The sequence below is a fragment of the Tasmannia lanceolata genome, unplaced genomic scaffold (genome assembly GCF_043159265.1).
Source record: "Tasmannia lanceolata isolate RefF3 unplaced genomic scaffold, GAP_Taslan_0.1 ptg000008l, whole genome shotgun sequence".
NCBI lineage: Eukaryota > Viridiplantae > Streptophyta > Magnoliopsida > Canellales > Winteraceae > Tasmannia > Tasmannia lanceolata.
This window is the reverse complement of record NW_027518685.1, coordinates 65,012,587-65,033,100: the sequence shown is the minus strand read 5'-3', so window position 1 is coordinate 65,033,100 and position 20,514 is coordinate 65,012,587. Positions and strand designations below refer to the sequence as shown.

The following is a 20,514-nucleotide window of genomic DNA, read 5'->3' as shown; positions in this document are numbered from 1 at the left end:
TTAAAGGCAATAGTTTAAATTCCTTAGAGATACATGAAATGAATACTGCGGGAGATATTCTCAGCAGGCAAGCCATGCAATATAAAATGACCCACTTAAAATACCATAGCATCCCATTTTCCCTTCTTCCAAAAAGATACATAAAACTACATAGCAAACAAGAAAATATATAAAAGACTAAGAAATCCCCAATAGGGGGCTTCCATAAAACAAAAAATATAGATCAGGCACGTACCTCCGGGATACAACATTCTCAATGTTAGAGTGTGTAATATGCCTACAGGCATAATAGACTTTGTACTACAAGATCTCTTAATATAAATATACAAGTGAGGGGGAGATCTCCTCGTAAAACAAAAAATATAGATCAGGCATGTACTGCCGGGATACAACATTCTCACTGTTAGAGTGTGTAATATGCCTAAGGGCATAATAGACTTCGTACTACAAGATCTCTTAATATAAATATACGAGTGAGGGGGAGATCTCCTCGTAAAACAAAAAATATAGATCAGGCGTGTACCGCCAGGATACAACATTCTCACTGTTAGAGTGTGTAATATGCCTAAGGGCATAATAGACTCGTACTACAAGATCTCTTCATATAAATATACGAGTGAGGGGGAGATCTCCTCGACTCATTCATTCTTCTCAAACTCTTTCTCTCAACATGGTATAGATCCCTAGGGTAAGCATGCCCTAGGAAAATCCATTGAAGACCCCCTCCACCGCCACCCACTCATGCCCTAACCCTAACCTCTCTCTCGGCCACCCTCCCCCCCCCCCCCCCCTCTCTCTCTTCCCCCACCCGCCTCCCTCATCTCTCTCTCTCTTGTGTCCCCCCACCACGACCCCCCCCCCCCCCAGCAGAAGAGAAAATGAGAGAATTATTTGAATTTCTCCCAAAATTCTATGAGAATTACACATCACTTTTTTTGACTTTTTTTAACAAAGGCACCCATTCAACCCACATATTTTCAATCCTACCCCCTCCTTTATGCTTTTTAACAAAGGCACCCATTAAAGCCACATAATTTCAATCCTACCCCCTCCTTTATGCTTTTGTAATAAAAAAAGTGGACAAAGTCAGCATAGTGACGTTTTTTCTTTACAAAATTACGGATTGGGTACATATGTTTCATAATACTACGGATTTTTGTGAACATATTACATAATACTACGGATTCAGGACGCCTTTCAAAATACGAACCTAATTATTTTTAATACAGAATGTGTTCATTTAGTACATAATACTACGGATTTCGGCCACCTTTCAAAATATTCCGGGTCCCACTCGAATGCATGGGTTTGGCTATAGATGGTGCGTGAGACGCACCTGTCAAAGCATGAGTGTGAAATCCTCCACCGCATCAAATGGGAAAGTGATTAACCATTTATATTTTTCTCACCCCGTGCATCGCACGGGTGTTGTTACTAGTATATATATATATATATAAGATAGAGACCAGGAGTCCCACTATGTTTTACAACGTATGGGATCCAGGAGATCACCACGCAATCTGACCCCTCCCCCCCACACCTCCCTCATCTCTCACTCCCCCTCCCCCCCCCCCCCCCCCTTCCCTCACTCTCTCTGTCTCCCATCTCTCACCCCCGCCCCCCTCCCTCGCTCTCTCTCTCCCTCTCTCACATCTCTCAGCCTCCAACCCCCCTCCCCATCTTCTCTCTTTCTCTCTTCTTCCCCTTAGAAAACCCTAACCCTAATCACCTTTTTTTATTCTACCATCTCTAGTGCCCTAATGCACCAGATTCTTGCTCAGTTCTTCTTTTTTCTTCTTCACGGCTCCATATTTGTTACTTATGAATGCTCTCTGGCGCTGTGATTCAGATGTATGTCTTCAATGGAGCCGCGTCTAGCATACTATCCTTGCCTTAGTTTGTCCCTCCTATCACCTATCGTTGTTCTCTGAGCCCAGTCGTCGTCAGGGTTGTCCTTTCACTTGTTGTTTGTCATTATGGATCCAGTTATTGAGAATCCATCTACAAGCGTGATTCCTATGGTCTGTGCGACACCCTCTCCGGCTCCTTCTACCTCTGTGGATGGTTCCTTCCCACAGATGACTACTATTAAGTTAGATGGGGCAAACTATGTTACTTGGAAGGCAGCAATAGAGACCTATCTTGTTGCTCGTGGCAAGGCCCACGTTATTCGTCGTGATCTCCCTCCTAAAACAGACTCTACCTATGATAGGTGGGAACAGAAGGATGCTCTAGTTCGTACTCTACTTTGGCAGAGTATGGCTCCTCACATTGCTGGTCCTCTGATGCTTCCCCCTACTGCCAAGCAGATCTGGGGTCAGACCACCCTCCTTTATCCTGGTGTGGCCAACATTAGCCGTATCTGCTCTCGTACTCTGAGTGGATACACCTTCGATGTGGGGATCTCTCCCTTGCCACTCACTACAGCCAGTTTGTAGCCCTCTGTCAGCAGCTTGATGTCTTCATGCCTCTCACATCCGATCTCACCGCTGCTACTCGCCAAAGGGACCAGATCCGTGTTGTTCAGTATCTGGAGAGTTTCGGTCCTGAGTACACTCATCTCCGTCGGCAGATTATTGGATCTGGATCCATTCCTTCACTCACAAAGGTTTACTCCCGTGTTCAGCAGTGCTCTCTTGGCAATTCTTTGACCCCTGTCTCTGTTGATGGCTCGGCTCTACCAACCTATGATAGCAGTAGTCGTACCAGCTGTAGTGGTGGCTCCTTTAGTCGTGGTCATAACTGTCGAGGACGAGGAGGTGGTCGTGCTGGTGGTGCCATGGACGGTCGTTTTGCACTCATTGTCAGAGAGAGGGCCATCATATTGACATCTGTTACGCTCTTCATCCCGAGCTTCGTCAAGATCGCTTGGCCCACCTGAGTGCTACTGGTTCTCTCAACCCTCTGCTACTGCTACTGTGCCAACTGATGATTCATACACCTTAGCTCGTGCTGACTATGAGGAGTTTCAGCGTCTTCGTCTCAGTACCCGACCACCTACTGCAGGCTTTGCCCAGCCAAGTAGTTCACCCACTACCCTTCTCTCTAGCGCTGGGTCATGGATCATTGATTCAGGAGCCTCAAACCTCATGATTGGTAACTCTTCTCAACTCACCTTGTTTAGATCTTTTCCATCTGCCTCTCAGTCCATCACCCTTGCTGATGGGTCCACTACTCCTATCACCGTTGTTGGTACTAATTGTCCTCATCCTAGTCTCACTTTATCTTCAGTACTATGTGTGCCTTGATCTCCCTTTAGTTTGCTTTCGGTTAGTCAAATTACTAAAAGTCTCCATTGTTCTGCCTCATTTTATCCTTCTTATTGTCTTTTTCAGGATCTCTCAACCAGGAGGGCGATTGGAACGGGTCGTGAGGTGAATTGGCTATATCGTCTTGACTACGGACCGCCTACTATCATACATAGTTCTGTGGACGCATGTCGGCACTGTCGTCTTTGCCATCCCTCGCTTCAGCAGCTTCAACAGACGCATCTTGTTCCAGGCCCTATTTCATCTTTTCAGTGCGAGTCGTGTAAACTCGAGAAGCACCATCATGTGTCCTTTCCTTCCCGGTCGTTAGTAGAGTCTCTAGTCCGTTTCAGTTAGTTCACTCTAATGTATGGGGAACCACTAGGGTCGCGTCTGCAACTGGTTTTAAGTACTGTATTGTCTTTATTGATGACTATTCTCGTATGACATGGATATATTTACTTAATGACCGTTCTAAGGTCTTCTTTACTTTTCACACTTTTCATGCTAAAATTCAAAATCAATATAATTGCAATATTAAATGCCTCCGTACTGATAATGATAGGGAGTATTTTCCTGGCTCGCATCGCTTTTAGGATTATCTATCCACTCACGGCATCCTTCATTAGCCCTCTTGTGCATACACCTCTCAACAAAATGGTGTAGCTGAGAGGAAACTTCATTATTTACTTGACGTAGCCCGTACCCTACTCTTTCAAATGCGGGTGCCTAAAATGTACTAGAGTGATGCCATCCTTACTACCTACTTCTTGGCTAATCGCCTTCCCTCGTCCGTTCTTCATGGTGACTTGTCCTTTATGGTTTTACATCCTGGCCAAGATCCATTTCCTCTCAACCCACGTGTTTTTTGTTGCGTCTGTTTTGTTTATCATCTAGTTTCAGGTCATGATAAACTTGATCTTGCTCCGAACGTTGTGTCTTCATGGGGTACTCTCATACGCAGAAGGGATATCGTTGCTATTGTCCTCGCCTCCGTCGTTGGTTTGTGTCCGTTGATGTTACATTTTTTGAGTCTGACCCATTCTTCCCTCAGAGCCTCGCACTTCCCTCCTAGACTCAAAGGTCTCACCTCCTCTCCCGGGTCTGCCGGATTCCATTGTGATCCCACTTGTGTCACCATCTGTCATTGCAGCTCCACCGGTTATGGCTCATCCATTTATTACACCTTTGGCGCCGCCACTTCATCCAGCCACTAAGAAGCAGTATCAAAGACACCGGCACAATGATGGTCCCACACCACCTCCTCTCAATCCATCATCTTCTCAGACGGTGATCCCAGTCTCCAGTTCTCAAGTATCATCTCTCCCTTCCTCGGTTGAGGTTTCTAATTCTCCTATTGCTTCCCACACTCGTTCTCACTCTACTGCACATCTTATCTCTGATTTTGTTTCCTATGATAATCTCACACCTGCCTTCAAAATTTTTGTGTCTTCTTTGTCTTCTATCTCTTTACCGCAGTCTGTGGATGAGGCTCTTGCACATCCTGGCTAGCGTGAGGCAAAGGACATGGAAATGGGAGCTCTTCACACTAATGAGACTTGGGATCTGGTTCCTCTACCATTTGGTGCTCACCCTGTTAGTTGTAAATGGGTATTCTCCATTAAATATGTGCCCGATGGTACTGTTGAGCACTAGAAGGCGCGACTGGTTGCGAAAGGGTATACTCAGACTTTCGGTGTTGATTATACTGAGACGTTCTATCCCATTGCGAAGATTCCATCAGTTCGTGTACTACTTTCTCTGGCCGTGAATCATGGTTGGACTCTGCATCAGTTGGATGTGAAGAATGCATTTCTTCATGGCCACCTCACTGAGGAGGTGTATATGGAACAACCTCTGAAGTATGTTGCTTAGGGGGAGAGGTCCACCTCTGTGTGTCGCCTGCAGAAATCACTTTATAGCCTCAAGCAATCTCCACACGCATGGTTTGGGAGGTTCGGTGAGGCAGTCATGCGTTTTGGCATGAAACAATGCGCTGTAGACCACTCAATCTTTAGTCATCACTCCTCAGCTGGCTACATTGTTGATCGTGTATGTTGATGACATCATCATCACAAGTAGTAATTCACAAGGTATACAGCAGTTGAAGACCTTCTTGCAGAAAGAATTTTCCACTAAGGATTTGGGCCGCCTCAGGTACTTTCTTGGGATAGAGGTAGCACGCTCTTCTAGAGGCCTTTCTCTATCGCAACGGAAGTATGTTTTGGATTTACTAGAAGAGACAGGGATTTACTAGAAGAGACAGGAAACTTTGGGGTCAAGCCAGCATCTGTACCCATGGATCCTAACGTGAAGCTTGTTCCAAAAGAAGGTGACTTGTTGGAAGACCCTGGTAGATATAGAAGTCTGGTTGGTAAGCTCAAATATCTTACGGTTACTCGCCCAGACATATCATATGTTGTTGGGGTGGTCAGTCAGTACATGAGCTCTCCACGTACCTCTCACTGGGTTGCAGTAGTCCAAATTCTCAAGTACCTAAAAGGTGCTCCAGGAAAGGGTATGTTGTTTAAAATGCACGATCATATGAAAATTGAAGGTTTCTCTTATGTGGATTGGACTGGATCTCCAGCAGTCTACTGGGTATTGTACCTTTGTATGAGGTAATCTAGTGTCATGGAGAAGTAAGAAGCAAAATGTCATAGCCAAGTCCAGTGCAGAAGCAGAATACAGAGCAATGGCACACAAGTACTGAACTCATTTGGTTGCGCTCACTTTTATCCGAGATTGGTCTTGTTCCATCATCTCCTTCACAGTTGTAATGTGATAACAAGGCTGCGATACACATTGCTACCAATCCGGTCTTCCATGAGCGCACTAAACACATTGAGGTAGACTGTCATTTTAATCGTTAGAGAATCCAGAAGGCAGAGATAGGCATTGTGTTTACTCGTTCAGTTGATTAACTGGCTGATATGTTTAGAAAGTGATTAAGCAAGGCTAAATTGAGTGATTTGTAACAAACTAGGAATGTATGATATATACATTCCAGCTTGAGGGGGAGTGTTAGAGTGTGTAATATGCCTAAGGGCATAATAGACTTTGTACTACATGATCTCTTAGTATAAATACACGAGTGAGGGGGAGATCTCCTAAACTCATTTCATTCTTCTCAAACTCTCTCTCAACACTCACAAAAACCACCAAATTGGAAAATCAATCATCCAAGCGATTTCCTTTATCACGAATGTAGGAAGAATGACACGAGTGGTGACTGGTCATTGCATCAGCAAAGTCTGTGGTTTTGTGTGTGTGTGTGTGTATGTGTGTGCGCGCGCGTGTAAGTATACATATATATATAGGGCTCACATTTTATACTCAATCGAGTAGATAACATTATCTACTCGATCGGCAGAAACACAGTGGGCCCACATTGTTTGGATCATCCAAAGCATTCATTTGATAGCAAGGAAGCACGGGTACACCCCTCAAGCCCCACGAACTCGTGTCGGGTTCGTATGGGGTGCGGGTACGTTGTGGGTGCGTCCCGGGTGCATACCCAGTTGGTTTTTAAAAGAAAAAAGAAAAAAATGTTAGGGTGCACTGGGGTGCGCACCCGACACTTTTTTCTCATTTTTAAAAAGTAAAATAAAACAAGGGGGTTTATTTATCAAAATGGGGGGTGGTTTTTTTTTAAAAAGCCTTTTTAAATAGAAAACTAAGGTGTTTTCCCCAAAATCGATTTCTCTCCCCTCTCCTGACGCTCTTTTCTCTCCCTCCCTCCTGTCAATCTCTCTCTCCTTCTCAGGCGGCTCCGGCGAGGCTCCAGCAAAGCTCCGGTGCAGTAACTCTCTCTCTCTCTCCATGTCTCTCTCTCTCTAACTCTCTCTCTCTCTAATTGTAATTAGTCCCTCTTTATTTTAGGTTGTGACAACCAATTGAGAGCCCAAAACTTATTATTGGATTCAAAATTTTGTTTAATTTTCAGTCCAATAATTTGTTTGAGCTCACAATTACAATTGGCCCTGTTTATTTGAGATTGTGACAACCGATTGTAAACACCCCATTTTTCCAAGATTGGACTAATGATAGTTTGGCGCGATGATGATTCCAATGATGAATCGGTGCTAGAAGAATCTATGCTTATCTCTAGCATGAGAACCCAGGAGTTTTGGCATTCCCTAGGAAATAGAACCATTGTCAATTGTAGGCATAACGGGTGGGTAAATTCCTACACAAAACCTTTGCTTGATCCCAATCAGCACAAAGTTTGACCCAATCAGTTTGCAGTCATAGCCCTGAGCTTGTATATTATAGATCCCCGAGATCGAGCCCAAAAACTAGCAAAACAGCAGAAAGCTAGCCAGTTTCTAAGCCCAATTGAACATTTGTTGATGTTTTCATACATTTCTCAGTGTACGAAAATGTTTTCGTACATTTATTTATGTACGAAAATGATTTAGTAAATATGAGATATCTACGAAATTCTAGTAGTTTGGTGAAATTTGTCTTTGTACAAAATTTGCATTCGTATACCCCCTAAGGGGCCGTTTGTAGAAGCGGATTTTAGAACCTAGGTTTTTAGTTTGAAAACAGTGTAAAGAGGGTTCATGATCAAGCTATCGTATGCTGTCCTGACAGCGTTTCTTGGATTTTAAGTGAGAAATTCAGGTTTTAAAAATCTCTCCTGCATACTAAGATTTCTAAAACCTATGAGGATCTGCTACTCTCTTGCTGATGGAAAGAAGGGCGAGAAGTCAAAAACGACAGCTGGTCCACTTCTTCTCTTGTCTCTTAGCTACAATTTTGAAGAAATCCCGGATTCTAAAATCTGCATATCCAAACGGCCCCTAAGTGTACGAAATTGATGTACAAAATTCCAACCGTACGAAAAAATATAACTGTAACTTTTTGAAATTTGTGCGAGAATTTTCCCTCCCATTTATGCCTATAAATAGGCCCTAGTTCTAGAGAATTAGAGGTTAGATTTTTTGCTGGAGTTTTGGTGGTCTCTTTTCTCCAAAACTCTTCCCTCCAAATTTTTCCTAAAAGGGAGAAACCTTGCCAAAGTTCGTCGGAATCCGATCGGAGAATTCACCGGAAGAATCCTAACGAAGACTAAGGTTTTAAAGGCCTTATTCGATCTCCTTTCTTGAATTCTTCGCCGAATTGTTCGTGAAGATTGGTTGAGGAATCGGAGCGTCGCCGGAATTCTTGTCAAAGCACCCTCGTTTTCTTCGCTTCATTCTTAACGATTCTTACATCAAAACATGTTCTTATTTCATATCATTTGAATTTTAAACTAAAAACAATCTAGATCTAGGGGAAAACCTAGAGAATTAGGGTTGTTAACCCTAATTCTTGATGTTTTCACCCCAAATGTATTAGATCTAGATCAAAATTTCAAGAAAAAGATACTGGAATTTAAATTCTATTGAAATTCAAAGAGAATTTGTGAATTATGGAGAATCATTTCATAATTATCAACTATTTTCAATGGAATTAAATATAATTTGAATTATAAAGAGATCCAATAGGTAATTCATTAGAATTAGGTTTCTAATAACTCCTTTAAGGAGTGTACCAATCAAGATTGGGGTATGGTCTGGAACAACCAACATCATGGCAGCACCCTTAGATGATTTTCATGTCATCCTGGGGATAAAATTCTTGAACCAGGCCAAAGTAGTACCAATGCCCTACCTAAACTCTTTATGCATGTTTGGAGAGAAGGCACCTTGCATGATTCATGCTACTAGACAAGAGAAGAAAGACGTCGAACATTTAACAGTCATTCAGCTAAAAAAGGTTTAAAGAAAGGAGAACCCACCTTCGTGGCAACCTTAAAGATGGGAGAGCCACTGGTGGGGGAGACCCTCATCCCCCCGAGTGTCGAACATGTTATAGAAGAGTTCAAAGATGTCATGTCCGAGAAGCTACCCAAGACACTGCCGCCAAAGAGAGCAGTGGGCCATAAGATCGAGCTAGAGCCTAGCGTACCCCCAGTTCATGTCCCATACAAAATGGCCCCTCCAGAGTTAGCAGAACTTAGGAGGCAACTTGACGAACTGCTAGAAGCAGGATTCCTTAGGCCTTCAAAGGCCCCCTTTGGTGCCCCAGTACTATTCCAAAAAAAGCATGATGGGAGTCTACGATTGTGCATCGACTACAGGGCCCTTAACAAGTTGACTGTGAAGGATAAGTATCCTATCCCCCTAATTGCAGACTTATTTGACCAATTGGGAGGGGCAAGGTACTTCTCCAAGCTGGATTTGCGATCTGGCTATTACCAGTTGCGAATTGCAAAAGGAGATGAGGCCAAAACAACATGTGTAACAAGATATGATGCCTTCGAATTCTTGATGATGCCATTCGACCTTACTAATGCCCCTGCGACCTTTTGTACTCTGATGAATGGCTTGTTTCATGAGTTTCAAGACAAGTTTTTAGTGGTGTACCTCGATGAGAATGTGGTATACAGCAACACCCTCGAAGAACACAGTGATCATTTAAAGAAGGTTCTTGAGGTACTACGAAATAACCAACTCTATGTGAAGCTAGGGAAGTGTTCATTCGCTCAAGAACGCATTATGTTCTTGGGTCACGAAGTGGGTGAAGGAGAAATTCACATGGACTATGAGAAGGTTCACGCCATCCAAGAGTGGCAAATCCCAACCAAGGTGGGAGAACTCCGATCGTTCCTCGGGCTTGTTAACTTCTATCAGCGGTTCATATCAGGATACTCAAGTCGAGCGCCCCCTTTGACGGACTTGTTGAAGAAAGATCGCTCGCGGTTATGGTCTAAAAAGTGTGACATGGCCTTCCAAGATCTAAAGAATGTTGTTATGGCGGAGCCAATGTTGCAGCTCCGCCATAACAATGCTATTGGGGGTGTGCTCATGCAAGAAGGGCACCCGATTGCTTATGAGAGCTGCAAACTCAATGACACTGAACGAAGGTACGCCGTTCAAGAAAATGAGATGACCGCAATAGTGCACTGCTTGCGAGTCTGGAGACATTACCTTCTTAGCTCCAAATTTGTTGTCAAGACCAATAATGTGGTCACAAGCTATTTCCATGCCCAAAGAAAGTTATCCGCAAAACAAGCTCGATGGCAAGACTTCCTTGCAGAATTTGACATGGTGATAGAATACAAGGCGGGCAAATCGAACAAAGTAGCAGACGCACTCAGTCGAAAGGCTGAGTTGACGACCTTAAAATTGGAAGAACAAGCCACCATGTGTCGAGTAAAGAGCAACCTATAAGACCGTATCCGTGAAGGGCTTGAGAAAGATCCCTTCGCACAAACCATCATGTAGTTTGTTAAGGGGAGAAAATCACAGCGTTTTTGGATTCAAGACGGTCTCCTACTAACCAAGTGGAGTCGAGTGTACATCCCACGATCAGGTGACCTAAGGAACTTTTGAGGGAGTGTCGTGATAATCTGTGGGCAGGGCACCCTGGGATTCATCGCACTCTCCCCCCGGATGGGCGACGATGTTGAAGAGTATGTCCGAACGTGCCTCACATGCCAACAAGATAAGGTGGAAAGGGATAAGCCGTTGGCTAGATCCGTTGCCAGTGCAGAAGGACCAGTGCAGAAGGGACCCTGGGAGAGTATCTCCCTTGACTATTGTGAGCTTACCCAAGGTGGGGGAGTTCGGCTCCATCTTAGTGGTCGTGGACAGGTTTTCCAAGTACGCAACCTTCATACCAGCACCTTTACATTGCAATGCATAGGAGGCAGCTAGACTATTCTTCCACCATGTGATGAAGTATTGGAGAGTTCCCCAAAACATTGTCAGCAACAGAGACTCAAGATTCACAGGTCGTTTGTGGACCGAAGTGTTTAAGCTGTGGGGCACAAAATTGAACTTCTCCACTGGCCTACACCCCCAGGCCAACAGACAAACCGAGAGGGTCAATGCACTCCTTGAAGAATACTTGAGGCACTTTGTTAGCGCCAACTAACGAAATTGGGTTCATCTGCTCGATATAGCCCAATTTGGCTACAACTTACAAAGGAGCTCTTCATCTAATCAAAGCCCCTTCGAGTTAATGACTGGCCGACAACCTTCCACCCCTCATTCCATCGTTGCTGGTTAAATTGGTAGCACTCCCCCTGCTTATCATATGACAAAAGAGTGGCATACGAATGCAGATATCGCTAGAGCGTATTTGGAGAAAGCTTCAAGGAGGATGAAAAAGTGGGTAGATCAAGATAGAAGGCCAGAGAACTTCAAAGTTGGTGACTTGGTTCAGGTCAAATTGAACCCGGGTCAGCTCAAATTCACCCGCATAGTGCATAAAGGCTTGGTTTGAAAGTATGAAGGGCCCCTTCCCATCCTTGAGCATGTTGGCAAAGTCTCCTTCTGGGTCCAACTGCCCCCGTGGCTGAGGATCCATCTTGTCTTCCATTCCATTTGTTTGAAGCCATATCATGCCGATATAGAAGACACTAGCAGGAACACGTCCCTTCGCGAAAAGCCACATGCAACATCGTTCATGCGCGAAGTTGAAAGCATCCTAGCCGAGTGCACAGTGACACGAGGGCCTTCTCAAAAGAAAGCAACAGAATACCTTGTGAAATGGAAGGGCTTAACCAAATCAGAAGCCAACTGGGAAACCAAGGAAAGCTCAACCTAACGGAAGATCAAGCATGCGATTACATGGACGTGATGTCGACGAGGGCATTGACGCAATTGGGTGGGGGTGTCACGGGGCCATTTCGTCCAGCGTTGTTCACATGCCCTATGGCCCGTGACTTTGTCTATCAATGTAGTATGTATTAGTTCTGTCAATGTACTTGTCGTAGTAGGGACGTAGTCGGTATTAAAACCCAAACTTGCCTCGTCTCGTTGCGTCTCCCAAAGTAGTCGCTTAGAGTACTTTTGGTGGGCACTCCTGGCTAAGTGAGTAGGTTGCTAAAGCTCTTTACCTTGAAAGCTTGGTTGGCCATCGAGTGGTGCATTGCTAGTGAATATCCTAGCAGGGATTCCATTCTATTCAACGGGCGATCAAGATGTAACTTGTTTGAGAATCAGCAATAAAGATTACTTCTGGCTTGTCTGTGCCTCTTTTATCTTTGTGTGCTTGTGTGCTTAATTTCCCTTTTAAACTCTGCTTTGTAGGTTTGAGCCTTTATCCTTTGCGTGGCTGACTTGCTTTGCCCAGGGCGACGCGAGTGCCGCACGGACCTAGTCGCTAGACTTAAGGTCCGTGACACCAGACATGCAATTATTTCCACTGAAACTTGTATGGTAGTCTCCAGGGATTTCGATGCTACATTGGCAACCAAACGACATCAAGTGGAAGAAAAGTGCATATTTTTGCTCACGATTCAAGCATGTGCAAACATATTCCCGACCTAATCCAAGATGTTCAAACGAATTAAGTGATAAAAAACCATTAAAAGTCGAATGTTTTACTTCATTTATTCCCAAACAGCCTTCAAGAATCAGAATTATAGAAAAAATTTCGTGAATGTAAGAATTCTCGAAAAGTTTTAGGATTCTATATTTATTTCATAAGCAACAGAAATAGAAAGCAATAGAAAGGGAGAGAAGAAAATAAAAAATATATATAGAGAGAGAGAGAGAGGAAATGAATGAGAAAAATAAAAAGTACCGCAATTGGGAAAACGTCGCCTTTGGTTCCGAAAGCCATGAAAACAGCTCGAGGTCTTGAACTCGCCATGACTCACTTGGATGGGGTTGTAAACGCGAGCTTTATTATTTGTGGAATGATATTATCGTGAAGGAAAATTACATTGCACTCCCTTTTCCAACATCCACCCCTTTTGTTTTGTCTTTTCTATATTAGGAACAAGAAGGGAGTGAAGTCAACCTGTGGGAGATTTTATATGGCTCACAACATAGGATGATCGAAACCGTCCATTTGATGGGCCTTAAAGTAAAGAGGTTGTGCCCAAAAAATCATTTCCGTATGATGATCCCAACACTCCGATCTTTAGAAAGTACTGTACGGCCCACCCCGTAGGATGATCCAAACCGTCCATTTGATGACAAGCAAAGTAAATAAGTTGTGCCCAAAAATCATTTCCATAGGATGATCCCAACCCTCCGATTGATAGAGGTTTCCATAATATGCAGTTCCTCTATAGATCAGAGTGCTATGATCATCTATGGAAATGATTTTTTTGGGGCACAGCCTATTTAAGTTGTGGCCCATCAAATTGACGGTTTTGATCAGCTTATGGTGTGGGGGTACAGTACCTTTTAAAGGGCTTGCGCCATATAAAAAAACCATTCATTTTTTGGGAAAGGTCCAAGTAATGGGACTGGAAATATTATTTCTCTACTATGAAAATATAATATGAGAAGCCCGTGATAAGCTTAATCCGGTCCCGCCAATATGATATTAGCATGATCAAGACGCTAGTTTCGTAGGTCCCACAGTGTAGATGACATAACCCATAAGCATAGCATAGATTTAAAAGATCCTAGCTATCCGATCAATGAGTTTTCAATGGATGGTTAGGAAAAATGAACAGCATTCTACATTAATTTGCAAGAAAATGATAAGAAGACTGGGATTGTGGGGCTGGCTCCTAATGGGCCCGTTTGGTTGCTTTCCTTAACTGGATGTGGATTCGAGCTTGAGTTAGGTTTAGGTCGCAATAAGTAGTGAAAATTCGAAGAAAATAACCTATTTCCATGGCTCAGCAATGGAAACAGCAGCGAAGGGCATGTCCCCTTGTGAGATCCTACAATTAATCCTCACCGTTGATCCAACAGTACGTCTGCCTAGTTGTTCTCTAATTTCTATCATCAAATAGTTAGAAGAGGAATTCTAGAGTGAAGGGAGCCCTTGCAAACAAGAAGTGAATGGGCTCTCCTATTGGCTACACATCACCATCATGCATTAATAACGGCTGAAAAGTCAAACACGGTGGTGATGTGGAGCCAATGGGGGAGCCCTTTCACCTCTTTTTTGCAAGGGCTCCCTTCAGTTTAGACTTCCTCTAGTTAGAATTTAGAAATATTTAGTTCATTTTCCATTACGAAGGTCCCACTAAATCGGGAATCAGGGTCAATAATGGTCACCAATTCTATGATCTCAGGCAGGGATATTTATGTGCAATCAAGACAGTTGATCTTGTAAAACATCATACGACGACACATTGTGTTATTCCCAAGCAAAACGGACATCCCATGTTTAGCTTTTGCAGGCTGAACCTTTTTCTTATAAAGGACTTGTGATCAAGAACTTAAGATAATCCGATCAAGATATCCATTTGGCTGGACTGGTGGTCTCCAGTGGCACCAACGGATTCGATCACAAGCCGGGCCTATGGTGTGTTAGTCAGGATAAGCTGATGCAACCAACTTTTTAGCATATTTCTTAGAAAATAAATTAATGGCTACTTTGTTTACTGGCAATAGAGAGGTGATATTGGAGAAACTCTTGCTAAGGAGAAGCATAAGAAAAACTTGAACTTGAGATGATGTCAACATGATCTAAATCCTTTAATCCAATGGCCCCTTGTTTGAAGATCTCGCCAATCGAATATTTCTAACCATTTGATCACAAAACTAAATGAGGTGAAAATCTAGGCTTAGAGCATTCAGAGCTCATTCAAATCACAACTTAGTCTTAGTACCTGATGGGACATAAATACGGCACAGCCCCCTTTGCTCAACACGTGTCACCCATGCACTAAAGAGCCCCGCCATCATGAAGAAAGGTGTAGGGAAACGGCAAGGCGGCTCAACCACGACACGTGTCACCTTCTCGTCTTTCAAAACTCATCATCACGAATTGCGGAAGGGATTATCCTACCAAAGCCACGCACGCCGTCCGGACAGAGAGGCGGCCCAATCCTACTAAGGAAGATTTTCTCTCCATAATGATGAAGATGCCCACACGCCACCCTTTAAAAGGAAGGCAAGGGAAAGAAGAAGAGGATCGATCTTTTTTTTTTTACTCCTCACAGAAACAGCAGGAAAAAAAGAGGCAGGACTACGACAGAGGAGGCTGGAATTTAATCTCACTCTCCCGGTTAGTCCCCTCCGACCCATCCACCTGCGCGCCCAGAAAAGAATCTGCGCCTTGGTCCTGGTAAACCCGGCCAGAACCCTCTTTCCTTCTTGCTGTCCTTTATATTGTTTGGTCGAAGGATCTGACTTGGGTGTCGAAGTAGTCGTCCGGGACCCACCCCGGACTGTCCTGACCCCCTTTGTTTGTGATTGCAGACCCCGCAGAGGCCCTCTACTGACCGCGCGATCGCAGGCCCGGATTCAGACGCCATCATATTGGCGCCATCCGTGGGACCCGTCGAGTACTAAACGTCGTATGGCGATGAGAAACCACACCCAACAGCAAGAAATAAGGGTGATGACCAGAAGCCAGGCCCAACACGCGCAGACTCACGCCTCAAGTTCCCGGGAGCCAAATTCGCCGCTCTCGGGCCGGCGCAACCCCTCCTCCAGCACACCGCAAATGGTCCCCACCATGGAAATGTTCAACGAACTCCGCCAAGAGCTACTCCAACGCCTGCCCCCGCAGGAGCCCCCGGCCTCGGGGAGGCCCCCCACAGCACACGACCAGACGGAGGCTTACGACGAAGGTGACAAGGAACAGCCGGGAGAGCATTATCCCCGGCGAAAACAAGCACCAGCCCGCCGAACGCCCTCCCCATCGACCAACAGTCCCTTGCCTCCCGCAGCCAGGGGGCACCAGCGAACCGACGGAAAGCAAGCGACGTTCAGCCGCGCTCCCCCCTTCCTGCCGGCTCGCCATCAGGAACCGCCCCCAGCCCGGACAAAAGAGGTAGCAACCTCAGCACAACCCGCAGGGCCAAACCCGATAGCGGACCTACAAAGGCAAATCCGAGAAGTAAGACTGAAAATAAAAAACCCTACGCCCACGGCATCCTCGACGAATGGGAAAAAGAAATAACATCTCCATTCACCTCTGAGGTCTTAAGGACCCCGGTGGAAGCAGGAATAGACCTTTCCCGTTTTGGTCTATACGACCGAAGCACAGACCCTCTCGAATTCCTCCAAACTTTCAAAAGGGTAATGACGCTCCGCGATGCGTCGGACGGATTCATGTGCAGAGCCTTTGCATCCCTATTAAGAAAGACTGCCAACGATTGGTACATGAGGCTGGAGCCTGACTCCATTGCGTCCTTCCACGAATTCGGAAGAAAGTTCAATGCAAGGTTTGCCAACAACCGCCTATGCCACGATCCGACGGATGCCCTCTTAGCCCTCAGACAAGGGAAAAATGAGATCCTAAGAGACTTCATGTTGAAATTTAACGCCGAACTTGCCCAACTCTCCAACATGGACGTCCAAATAGCGGTCGCAACACTGAAGCATGCAACCACCGACCCAAATCTCAAGCTACACCTCACCCTCAAGCCACCCCGGGATCTGCAGGAACTAGAATCCAAGGCTGATAAGTTCGTACGAGCAGAAGAGGCCTGCGTACGAGAGCGGAGCCGACCCGGCCCCGAGAAAAGAAAAGGCGACGATGGCCGAAAGGTACCAAGGCCCCGGGCCAGGGAAGAGCCAGCCAACCGGAACGCCATTCCCGTCTTCGAAAGGCTCGGAAGCGACCCTCCTAAAGGCTCCCCTCTCCCATGTCCTACTCGCCATCAGAGATCAGGGTCTCCTGACCCCCCCCCCCAAAGAATGGCCACAGACCCAAAGAAGCGATCCATCAAAAAGTTCTGCGAGTTTCACGGAAACTACGGCCACTAGACCGACCATTGTTTCCACCTCCGGCTCTAGTTAGAAAAACTGGCAGAAGAGGGGCACCTAAACCAGTATCTCTGAAACCCTATTGAGAACTCGTACGAGACCCCCTGTCACGACGACGAGCCCAGAGATAAGCGCCCGACGCGTAGCAGGCGTCGGTCAGATAGCTGGCGCCGGTCTGATAGTCGACACCGCTCCCCCAGCAGGTGTCGCTCCCGTAGCAGACACCGATCGTGCAGCCGGCACGACTCGCGCCGCCACCAGCGCCCCAAGAGAGAGGAGCCAGCCAAACACCCGCAAGCCCGGGAAGAGCCACCCACCGTCATCAAAAAAATCAATGTCATCGCGGGTGGGCCCGCAGCAGGAGGACCGACGACAGCCGGCCGACGAGCATACGCAGAACGAGTGTTCTCCATGGAGATGCCTTCCAAAAGGGCCCGGACAGATCCCCCACATAAAGACCAGGTCATCACTTTCTCCCCAGAAGACCTCGAAGGACTACAAGTCCCACACAACGACGCACTGGTCGTCATGCTGGTCGTCGCCAACTTCGACGTAGGAAAAATCTTGGTCGACACAGGGAGCTCCGTCAATGTGCTGCACCTCGAAACCTTCGAAGAAATGAAACTATGCGAAGAGAGACTAGGACCTGCGGAGTATTCCATCTACGGGTTCTCCGGAGCTTCGGTACGGGTCAAGGGCAAAATAGACCTACCCGTAACCTTCGGAACGTACCCCCTCCAAAAGACCATCTTGACTACCTTCATGGTCGTAGACATACCGTTCACCTACAACGCCATCATAGGACGCCCCGCCCTGAGAGACTTGGAAGCGGTGGTCTCCACCCCCCACCTCAAAATGAAGTTCCCCACTCCGACCGGGATAGGGGAAGTACGAGGGTAGCAGATGGTAGCACGCCAATGCTACGCAGCGAGCCTGAAAGGAAGCAACGCCCCGACCGAAAACTTCGCCATCGGGGGTGAGGACCCCCGAGAGCGGGCTTGGACGATCAGAGGAGAGCCCGCCGAGGAGCTAGACTCCATTCCCATAGCTGAGGATCAACCAGAGAAGCTGGTCCGTATCAGCTCCTTGTTAAAAGGCACCTTGCGAGACTAGATGATCGATTTCCTCAGAGCCAACAGAGACTTGTTCGCATGGTCCGCTCAAGACATGCTTGGGATACCCAGGAAATTGGCTGTTCACAAGCTAAACGTGAACCCAACCCTCAAACCCGTCCGGTAGAAAAAAAGGAATTTCGCAGCGGAGCGCCAAGCCCACATAAAAACAGAAGTAGAGAAGCTACTACAAGCCGGATTCATCAGAGAAATCCGGTACCCCGAGTGGCTGTCCAACGTAGTCATGGTCAAGAAGGCCGGCGGGGGCTGGCGGGCCTGTATAGACTTTACAGACCTAAACCGAGCCTGCCCAAAAGATCCCTACCTCTGCCGCGTATAGACCAGCTCATCGACGCCACGTCCGGACACGAACTCCTCACCTTCCTGGACGCCTTCTCCGGCTACAACCAGGTAAAGATGCACGAATCAGACATCTCGAAGACCGCATTCATTACAGACCAAGGCGTCTACTGTTATACCGTCATGCCCTTCGGTCTAAAAAACGCAGGAGCCACATACCAGCGACTCGTAAACAAACTGTTCCGGGAGCAGATCGGGAGAAACGTCGAAGTATATGTTGATGACATGTTGGTGAAAAGCTTGGAAGCCTCCAAGCACATCTCCGACCTTCAGGAAACCTTCAACACCTTGCGGTGAGCCCGGATGAAGCTAAACCCTGCAAAGTGCGCCTTCGGAGTAACCTCCGGGAAATTCTTAGGATTCATGGTCAGCCAGAGAGGCATCGAAGCCAACCTCGAGAAAATCCAGGCCATCCTGGACATGGAACCCCCGGCAACGGTGGCAGAGGTGCAGCGACTCGCGGGACGAATCAGCGCCCTCGGCCGTTTCATGCCCAAGTCAGCTGAGAAATGTCAGCCCTTCTTCAAACAGCTGAAAAACATATAAGAATTTGAGTGGACCCCGGCCTGCCAAGAGGCCTTCAACGCCCTGAAACAGTACCTCCAAACACCGCCTGTACTGGCCAAACCAGAGCCAGGGGAGGAACTATTCTTGTACCTGGCCGTAAGTCTTACGGCGGTGAGCGCGGTACTGGCCAAAAGGAGCGACAAAAAGGAGCACCCGGTGTACAATGTGAGCAAGACCCTGCACGGGGCGGAGACCCGATACTTGAACATAGAGAAATTCGCCCTCGCGGTCGTCAGCACCGCCCGAAAACTCCGCCCCTACTTCCAGGCCCATCCCATAATACTCTTGACCGACCAACCCCTCAGAAAAATTCTCCAAAAGCCGGAGACCTCGGGCAGAATGGTAAGTTGGGCCGTCGAGTTGGGAGAATTCGACATACAGGTCCGACCGAGACCGGCCATCAAGTCCCAGGCACTCGCCGACTTCATAGTAGAATCCACCGCCCCCGCCACAGAACCAGCGATAATAGGAGAGACCAGGGGCCCCACCGAGCACACGACTCGTGAAGACACGGAACAAAGCGACGGGACCCACTGGACCCTGCACGTTGACGGCTCAGCAAGTAAAACAGGACGCGGAGCGGGAGTGGTCCTCCACGGCCCCGACAGGTTCACGATAGAGTACGCCCTCCGGCTAGAATTCACAGCCTCCAATAACGAGGCTGAATACGAAGCCTTGTTCGCTGGGCTAAACCTAGCCTCGGAACTCGGCGTAGAAAAATTGAAAGTTTATAGCGATTCCCAGCTGGTCGGCAACCAAGTGAACGGGGCATACGAGGCCAAAGGCCCCAGAATGAAAAAATACCTCCAAAAGGTGAAAGAAAAACTGCAAAGAATGGGAAAGTTGAGGTCCTCCAGGTACCACGAGACATGAACAATCGAGCGGACGCTCTGTCAAAAATGGCCTCGGAAGAAACCCATGACTTCGGTACCGTGCTCACAGAGATACTGTCCCACCCCAGTATCGACGAGGTACAAGTCTTAGAAATTCCTCCAGGACCCAACTAGATGGACCCCATCATGCGATACTTGAAGGACGGGATACTACCCGAAGACAAGCTGGAAGCTCGACGCCTAACCCCAAGAGCCGCCCACGGGCCCAGACTGTACAAGCGGTCGTACACATGGCCATACCTCCGATGCCTGGTACCCTCCGAATCGGATTACGCCTTACGGGAGGTACACGAAGGAATCTGCGGGGACGACAGAGGCGGCCGGACCCTGGCTCAGAAAATCGTAAGGCACGGCTACTTCTGGCTCACGATCCTCAGGGACGCCAAGGAGTTCGTCAAAAAATGCAGCCCGTGCCAAAGGTTCGCCACAACCCCCCTTCAACCGGCCACCCCTTACACCGCAATGGTAGGGCCCCTGCCCTTCGCCATGTGGGGGATGGACCTGCTCGGGCCGTTCCCAAAAGCCCCGGGGGGACACACGATGCTGTACGTCGCCATCGACTACTTCACCAAGTGGGTCGAAGTCAAAGCCGTGGCCAAACTCAACTCGAAACCAATGGAGAAGTTTTTCTATCATGATGTGATCT

At 46.9% G+C, this 20,514-nt stretch overlaps 1 protein-coding gene across 5 annotated transcripts in view; it reads right to left on the bottom strand.

Annotated features, from left to right (window-relative positions):
• Window positions 1–12,970, bottom strand: part of LOC143885476 (UDP-Glycosyltransferase superfamily protein) — a 54,557-nt gene extending 41,587 nt beyond the window's left edge. For all 5 annotated transcript variants that reach the window (XR_013253282.1, XR_013253281.1, XM_077389680.1 and 2 more), the window contains exon 1: window positions 12,834–12,970. Coding sequence is in view for 3 of the 5 variants with exons in the window: in XM_077389680.1 (XP_077245795.1) it covers window positions 12,834–12,902 (69 nt within the window). In the remaining 2 variants the exon portion in view is untranslated. The remainder of the gene's footprint in view (window positions 1–12,833) is intronic.
• Between the last annotated feature and the right edge of the window lie 7,544 nt (window positions 12,971–20,514).